Source organism: Leptopilina heterotoma, unplaced genomic scaffold (genome assembly GCF_015476425.1).
Source record: "Leptopilina heterotoma isolate Lh14 unplaced genomic scaffold, ASM1547642v1 Lhet_68, whole genome shotgun sequence".
NCBI classification, from domain to species: domain Eukaryota; kingdom Metazoa; phylum Arthropoda; class Insecta; order Hymenoptera; family Figitidae; genus Leptopilina; species Leptopilina heterotoma.
The window spans coordinates 2467549-2477098 of NW_025111157.1; the positions used below are offsets into that span (position 1 = coordinate 2467549).

The 9550-nt window shown below is 22.1% G+C and overlaps 1 protein-coding gene across 1 annotated transcript; it reads right to left on the minus strand.

Moving 5' to 3' along the window:
• Window positions 1-1935: 1935 nt before the first annotated feature.
• On the minus strand, window positions 1936-9384 carry LOC122510174 (transcriptional repressor protein YY1-like). The gene is made up of 3 exons (XM_043624631.1): window positions 8848-9384; window positions 6068-6623; window positions 1936-3414 (listed from the first exon to the last, which is right to left on the minus strand). Exons 1-3 carry the CDS (start codon window positions 9332-9334, stop codon window positions 3300-3302), a joined length of 1158 nt encoding a protein of 385 aa, XP_043480566.1. The 5' UTR covers window positions 9335-9384; the 3' UTR covers window positions 1936-3299.
• Window positions 9385-9550: the final 166 nt, after the last annotated feature.

A 9550-nucleotide genomic window follows, 5' to 3' on the forward strand; every position in this document is an offset into this window, starting at 1 on the left:
ACAAACTGTAGGAAAAAAAATAATAAAATTCAATTATCACAAAACTGTTTTAAATTAGAAATAAATGTATTAATAAAATTTTTTCTCAACGAGACTCAATTATTTTTATTTCTCAAACCTCACACGAATTTATGATAAAAGTAACAATTACTCCTTTTTTTTACTGTTTTAAATAATAATTTATTTTGCAGAAAAAAATATTTTGAAAACTTGTGGAACATTTTTTTGCTATTGATTAACAATAAATTCAAAATTGGCACTCTTGCTCTTTTCAAATTTCCTGACTTTTCCAGGTTAAAAAACGGAATATTTCCAGATTTTTAAAACGAAAATTATTCGAAAACACCAATAACTTCATTTTTAAATAAATATTTAATCATTATTTTATTAATAAAAATTAAGATATTCAAAAATCATTACGATTATTCATTTCTAGAATTTTCAACTAAAATTCTTCTTTAGGTCAATTTTTTTAAAATAATTTTTAAAAAAGTTCTTTGAATTTTCACATTCTTTTGTTTATAATTTAATTTTCCAAAATTTCGATTATTCAAAAATTCTACAATCAAATAGGTATATTAGAAATTAATTCTAATTCTTAATTAGAAAATGAATTCCTACGAGAATTCAATTATTTAAATACAAAAATAAATAGTTTATTAAATAATTGGATGTTTCTTAAAAATGGAATTCTCATAAAGAATTTTATCAACAAACTTTTAAATAATTAAATTCTCTTCACGAATTTTAGTAAAAATTTTAAGAATAATTACATTTTTCGAGGAATTTAATTAAAATTGTATTAAAAATAATTGGAATTCTGCGATGAGTTTTATAATTTATGAAAACAATTTCGTAGTATTTAATTAAATTTTTTCCCTACAAAAAATTTTATTGAAATTATTTAAAATAATAAAATTTTAAAAAAGCATTTTATTCAAATTCATTAAAATAATTAATTGCATTTTTTCGAATAATTTTATTATAATTCTTTAAAATAATTAAATTCATTGAAAAATTGTATAAATTTTAAAAATAATTGAAATGTAAAATGTTGACAATAATTTTGTTAAAATTTTTGAAATTTTATTAAATTTCGGAGAAGAGTTTTATTACTTTTGAAAATAATTGAATTTTTACAAAATTTTTTAACAAAATTGAATTTTTGCAAAGAATTTTTAAAAACATTAAATAAATTAATAAATTTTTAAAAATTCATTAAAGCAATTAAATTCTTGTAAAGAATTTTCATATGAAAATAATTCAATTCTCATAAATAATTTTATCAAAATTTTTGAAAAGAAATTGAAATTTTGCAATAAGTTTTATTATTTATGAAAATAGTTGAATTATTGCTGCAATAATTTGAAACTGTTTCAAAATTCAATTTGTTTTAGTGTTTTTTAACTAAAATTCTTGTATAAATCCATTATTTTTAATAAAACTTGTTAAATATATAGGTATTAAAAAATTTAACTAATTTCAGAAGAATTTTAGTTTTTAAAATTTTGTTTAAATCTTAGTTTTTTTGTATTTCTAATTAAATTTATTTAAAATTGAAATTTTATAAAATTTTAAGTAAAAATCTTTTATAGTTGAACTACTTATAAAAATTGTAAACGCAATTCTTTTAAAATTGAATTAATTTTGAAATATTTAAGTGAAATTAGATTTCAAGAATAAACACAATAACTTTATAGAAAACAACAATTTTTCAGAATTTCGATCAAAATTCCATGACTTTTCCATGTTTTTTCAAGGTTTATAAAATTCCCTGACATTTCCAGGTTTTTCAGGTTGCGTAGCAACTCTGCAATTTAAAAAAATAAAATCTTCCAATTATTGATAAATAATTTATAATTTTTAATAATTATGCTTAATTGTTGAAATTATAACTAATTAATTAAACAATTGGGTTCTGCAATAAAACATCAATTACAAAACATCACGTTTTTATTTTTCTACAATTGGAAAATGATTAAATAATTATTTTTAATATTGCGATCACATGCTCGATCGTTATTCACTGATTCATTAAGATGAAAAAAAAATCATGAACAAAAAAAGAATCTTATACGAGAGCATTTTGGATATGAAACAATTTTAATTTTTCGAATTAATTACAGAAATTTCCTTTTTTAATTCGTCGGTAAGATAAATTATACCTTATTATTCATAAAACTAAAAAAATGTCTCACTACATTTTTTCATGTAGAAAAAAAAATGATCGCCATTAATCATTTTTTTGTTTTAATATTAAAGTATATATACAAGTGACAAATATACAGAAGAATCGTGAAAAAAAATTTGTGTCACTTTTCAATGTTTGCGAATTGTTGTCAAACAACGCGAACTGGGAAAAGATATTTGAATCATTTAAAAAAGAAAAGGAAAAAAGCTCAATGCACACTTGTACCATTTCATTCGACTAATAAACACAATTTTTGACATTTCGTTCATTTTTTTTTTCATCTAAAAAAATAGAAAATTCAAACAATTTAGTCGATGACAAAGCTCTCTCCTTTATTCTGATATTTTCAAGAGAAAATTAACTTAAAATAAATGAATCCGGGTATAAAACATTTTTCAATTGATATTTTCTTGTACATACAATATAAAATGTTTTCCTTTCTCTCTTAAAAACCAAAAAAAAAAAAAACAAAAACAAAAATAAAAGTGTGCGAATATACCTACTAATATTATTATGCCTAGGATAATTTAAACAATAAAAGGTTAATCTATATAATAAATTGGAAAGAATATTAATATTTAAACAATACAATTATTAAATCGCGCCGAGAAACTTTCAAAATACGTTGTATGTATACAATATTTGATTTCACGTGTAAATATATACAGTTTTTTTTTCATTATTTATTCATTTTTTCTTTTTAAATTAAACACGTAAAAGCACATATTTTAATGAACGAAAAAAACAACAAAAAATGTTTACACAAAAATTTGAGCGATGTGCAAAAAAGAAATTTGCAAATTGGAGAAAAAAAATAATAAATAAATAAAGAATACACTTTTAAATTCCAATAATCTGAATTTTTAATTCACGCAAAATTCCTTGCGTTAATTTTGTTACTATTCTTGACTCTAAACACATAGTTATAGCCCAATTAAATATATTGTTATTACATTTTTTTTTAAACTTTGTTTCTGGCATTATCAGTTTCTTTGAAAATATGTACAATGTGATAAGGGGTATTTTTTTTTTAGTAGTTATGATAATTTATAACAAAACAAAAAAAATATATATATATATTTACGAAATGGGTTTATACTTAAAGAGGCTAATCGGCGTAAACAATAAATTGCTGATTATCAACATCAGCAACTTCCACTTGGACGAATTGCGGTTGTTGAAGTTGAATTTGTTGAACCTGTCTTCCAATGGCGTTGCGCGATCTGCAAATTTTCCTTTTTGTATTTTTTCATAATATACATGTTATATAATATATTTAAAGAAAATGAATTATTTTCTAAATTTTACTTTTCTTGATGTTCGGGAATATTTTGTTCATTTCAGGAAAATAATTTGGTCAGAATTTACAAATATCTATGAAGCTTAAATATACTATTCTTGATCGAATAATTGTAATAATTGAGTCTAACTTGTCGTCTGTTTTTTTCTAATATCAGACTTCGCACTCGATAATTAATTTTAAAAAAGTAGCAAAAAGTAGCTTTCAAAATTTACACAACTGACAAAAATTTCATTCTATATTTTATTTTCCTGAATTTTTCCTAATTTCCATCAAAAATACTTACTTTCTTTCTTATCCTACTAATAAATTAAATTTCTGTAACGAATTTTATTATTCATGAAAGAATTTAAATATTTATAAAAATAATTTAATTTTGGCGAGGAATTTTATACAAATTTTTAAATAATACATTTCTTTCGACTAATTTTATGCAAATTCCAATTATAAATAATTAAATTTTACAAAGAATTCTATTAACATTTTTTAGAATAATTAAATGTCTGTGTGGCGTTTGATTAAATTTTTTTGAAAATAATTGAATTCCTAGGAAATTTTTATTATTCATTAAAAGAATTGAATTCTTTACGAAGATTTTTACAACAAAATTTTTGAAAATAATTGAATTCTTGTGATGAATATTGATATTTATGAAAATAATTGAATTTTTATCGACATAATTAAATTCTTTCGTAGAATTTTTTATGTAAATAATTGAATTCTTTGAGAAGAATTTTTTATGTAAATTATTGAAATCTTGGAGAGAATTTTATTAAAATTAAAATTTTATTTACTTATTTATTAAAATTGAATTATTTAAAAAAAAATTTAATTAAAATTGTATTTAAAATAATTTATTTCTTTCGAACAATTCTAATATAATTGAAATTCTGCAATGCATTTTAACATTTAGGAAAATAATTGAATAGTTGCTAAGAATTTTATTAAAATTTTCAAAAATAATTGAATTCCTGAGAAGAATTTTATTATATATAAAAATAATTGAATTATTGTAAAAAAATTTATTAAAATGTTTAAAAAGAATTGAATTTCTGTAAAAAATTTTGTTATTTTTCAAAATAATTGAATTCTTACAAAGATTTTTACAAAATTATTTTTAAATAATTGAATTCTGTTTGGAAATTTTATGAAAATAGTTTTAGATATTGAAAATCATTGAATTGCGAAAAGTTTTTAAAAATAATTAAATATTACAAAGAATTCTATTAAAATCTTTCAGAATAATTGAATGTCTGTGTGGCATTTTATTAATTTCTTTTTAAAATAATTGAATTCCTAAAAAACATTTTATTATTTATGAAAATAATTGAATTCTTGTGAATGATTTTATTAGAATTTTTTTAAATAATTGAATTTCCAAGAAAGAATCCATTGCTTTTAAAAATAATTTAATTCTTGTGATGAATATTGTTATTTATGAAAATTGAATGTTATAAAGAATTTTATTAAAATGCCGCAAAATAATTGAATTTTCGGGAATAATTTTGTTTTTTTTTTATCGACAAAATTAAATTCTTTCGAAGAATTATTTGTGTAAATAATTGAATTCTTGGAAAGAATTTTATTAAAATCTAAAAGAATAATTTAATTATTTCAAAAAAATTTAATTTAAATTGTATATAAAATAATTGATTTCTTTCGAACAATTTTATTAAAATATGTATTTGAAAATAATTGAATTCTTGCTTGGAATTTTATTAAAATTTTCAAAAATAATATAATTCCAGTGAAAAATTTTGTTATTTTTGAAAATAATTTAATTCTTCATAAGAATTTTATAAACATTGTTTTAAATAATTAATTTTTTTTCAAAATATAATTTAAATATTATGAAAATTTTATTTTAAATATTTGAATTCTTGTGGAAAACTTTATTTGTGAAAATAATTGAATTTTTCGATTAATTAATTTAAAATGGTATTAAAAATAATTGAAATTCTTCGATAAGTTTTAAAATAAGAACAAATAATTGAATAATTGATATTTTAAAATAATTGAATTCTAGCTTGGAATTTTATCAAAAATATTTTTAAAAAATTGAATTTCTATGAAAAATGTTTTTATTAGTGAAAGTAATTGAATTATTGTGAAGAATTGCATACAAATTTTTGTTTAATAATTAATTTTTTCGAAATTTTTTTTGAAAATGCTATTCTAAATTAATTGAATTCCTGCAGAAATTTTTATTATTTATGAAAATAATTGTATCTTGGATGAATTTTTACCAATTTCTTTTTTTAAATAAGTGAATTGTTTTGCAACATTTTATGAAAATAATTGAATTTCGAATATTTTTCGGAAATAATTGAATCGATATAAAGTAGTGGAAATTCTCCAAAAAAAAACAGAAAATAGCTTTTAGTGGCTGAAATATTAAAAAAGTACTCAAATAGTATCATAACGTAAAAAAAGTAGTAAATAGTAGGTTTTAGTAGATGAGTGCAAAGCCTGTAAATATTGAAAACAAAAAATAGTTAAATGTTATTAAGAAAAAATTGCGAACATTATATAGTGAAAAGTAAAATTAAAAACTAAAAGAAAGAAACTTTTCTTACTTGGCTTTCGCGTGGGTTAAAATATGTGACTTCAGGTTCGTAGATTGAGCGAATTTTTTACTACATCCATCAAATGGACAAACGTAAGGCCTATCTCCGGTGTGTATTCTAACGTGTGTTCGAAGATTAAAGTCTAAACTGAACCTTTTACCACAACCTTCGAATGTGCATTGAAAAGGCTTTTCCCCTGTGTGCACCAATTGATGCCTTTTGAGTTTAGAACTCTCAACAAAGGCTTTTCCACATTCTGCACAAACATGAACTCGCGGTCCGTGTGTATGTAAATGCTTACGCATTGCACTATTATCGCGAAACATTTTCGTACATCCCTTATGGGGACATGCAATAGTGCGTTCAACTCCATCCATCATTTGTTGTTTGCGAATTTTCAATTTATGACCAGGACGAGCGAATTCGGCCAACTGCTTTGGATCAGAGAGATCGAGACCTGGCATTCCATCGGACACTGAACTTCCCGAGTGATTGAATTTACTGGAATTTTTCCCTGACATATATTCCGTGTAGTCCGGATCAGGCTCTGGATTAGAACCTTCATCTGTAATTTAGAGAAAGAAATCAACACTGTAAAGAATTATAATTATCCCTTTGAAAAATAAAATTCATGACCTTAAAGATTTGAACCTTTCAAATAAACGGAAATTATTTATTTCTTCTTCAAATTAAATTTTTATTACTTCGAACGGTGTATTTTTTGAAATACTTCGACTTATGGTATAAATAACAACTACAAACAAATATTTTGTGGTAAAAACACAAAAGTATCTAAAGTTAGTTTTTCTTCTCTTAAAAATTTAACTAGCAATCCAACTTTTTACTTCATTTTTTAAATAAAATTATCAATTTTAATAATTTATAGCAAAATACTTTTATAAGTTGTTTAATTTCAAAAAGGTTTGAATCTGGAATTTTTGAATGTCTTAATTCCTGTAGAAAAATAGTAACAATTAAATATTTATTTAAAAAATAAATTATGGATGTTTTTGAATAATTCTACATTTAAAGAAATTCGTAAAAATGTAACGGAATATTTTTTTGAGTAAAATTTTTTCCTTTATTTTCTAAAAATTCAAAAAATTTTCATTTTCAATAATATCGACATTTGAAAGAATTTTAATTTAATAATTGAAAAAATTGAATTTTACAAACAATTTTACATGAAATCGATTTTTTATAGAATTTTAATTTTATAAATTAAAAAATAATTGAATTTTTTAAGGATTTTCCAAAAAATTGAGTTTTGAAAGAATTTTAATTTCATAATTGAAAAATAATTGAATTTACCGAATAATTTTTTTTAAAAAATCGATTTTTTAATTGAAATATTCCAAAAAAAAGTTTCTGAAAATTTTTTTTTTCTAAGAATTTTAATTTAATAACTGAAAAATAATTTAATTTAAAAAAAATATTTCCAAAAAGTCGATTTTTGTAAACATTTTTATATAATGGTTGATAAATAATAGAATTTTAGAACAAAATTTTCAGTAAAATCGACATTTGAAAGAATTTTAATTTAATAATTGAAAACAATTGAATTTTACAAACAATTTTACATGAAATCGATTTTTTATAGAATTTTAATTTAATAAATTGAAAAGAAATTGAATTTTTTAAAGAATTTTCCAAAACATTGAGTTTTCAAAGAATTTTAATTTTATAATTGAAAAATAATTGAATTTAATAAATAATTTTCTTAAAAAATCGATTTTTTGAAGAATTTTAAGTTAATAGTTGAGAAATAATTGAAATTTTCCAAAATTAATTTCAAAAATGTTTGAATTTGGAATTTTGGAATGTCTTAATTCCTGTGGAAAAATAATAATAATTAAATATTTACTATTTCTTAATCATAATTGTTTAAAAAATTTTCTATTTTTTATAAATAAACAAGAGAAAAATTTGCATAATTTAGATCAGTCAATCCAAATTTGTTATTAAAAAAAGCATACAATAAACAAAATGGGTAAATTATTCATTTGTTAATCATCATTTTTTTAAAATTTTTCTAATTTTTAATGTTTTATTATGAATCATGAAAAAATATCTATTTTCAATTTGTCAAAACATTTTTTTTTTAAAGAAAAAAAAAGAAAAGAATACACAAAAACTAACTTCAGGTGTGGACAGAATGAAAGAATGAATTATAGGATTATTATAGTTAATAATTAATAATAATAATAATAGAAAAATTGTTTGAAATAAAATTTTTCACTACTAAATTAAATACTCACGTGTTTAAAACAATTTACTTCTCTTCATCCATGCGATTTAGTTTAAATATCTAAATTACCGTTAAATTATAGATTTTAATTTAAATTACTAACCAAAAGAAAAGAAAGACAATATTTTTGTCTATTTTTTGAATATTCAGAAATATTAAATACAAATGAGTTTAAAGGGCTCGATTAACGCTTCTACAATTACTTTTAAAGTCGACTTTGTTTCTATTGTTCCGTTCCTTAATGGCGAAGAGATCCATCAATTGAGAAGCCATTTTCAAAAGATGTCTGCTTTTTTGAATATTAAAAATGGCGTTTCACTAATCAAAACAAACACAAATTTTGAAGTTTAAAAACCTGGATTTAATATAGAGAAGTTTTTTAAAAATACAATTTCTTTGGATCTTTCCAAGCACTTGGGTACCATCCCTAATTTCTCAAGAGACCACACTGACAATAATTCTAAATTCAATTCATTCAGTTATACAAAAAGGAAAAAAAAAAGAAGAAAAAGAATGGAAAATAGAATTTAAAAACACATACCATCGTCTGTACCGGATGCCCACATTGTAACTGAAAATTCACCTTCCAGAGTCTTGATTTGCACTTGTTTCTGTTCCCATTTTCTCGTTTTAGTTTCCGATGCCATATCGCCGAAAATAGCGTGGTCAGGAGCTCGAAACCTTGTGTTACCTTGTTTCCTAGGCTTTTTAGTAACTTTTTTTGAGGGACCGGGACTTGATTCAACATAAATGTCGTTATCAGGAACGGGTATTTGGTCATAAACGCTTAAAGGATCACCACCGACAATTTCTTCCTGTGTCTGCAAAATGATTTCTTCCCGACCAGGCTCTGGAAGTGGCTGGAGTGCTATCATCGGTTGTCCATCATCACCTTCAATTGTCGTTTCAACTGTCTCGCACGGAATTTCTACGGGAATTGTTTCGATTTCTACTTCTTGAATGTCTGGCTGGATTTCAACTTCAGCTATTATGTCCGAAGACGCCATATTAATGTCGGCTGACGCCATATTACTAATCAAAATGGCTGGCCACAAATATTTGCTCTTTCAATGAAATAAACTGTTTAGTCATGAATAAAAAAGGCTTCATATGCTCAGGTAGATGAGAAACGTGATTATTAAAAAGGGAATACTCATTTTATTTTCCCACTAGAGGCAGAGATTGACCAATCAAATTTGTTTCTACCCTACTCTTTGTTGGGGTGGAAATCTAAAGGTTGGTTC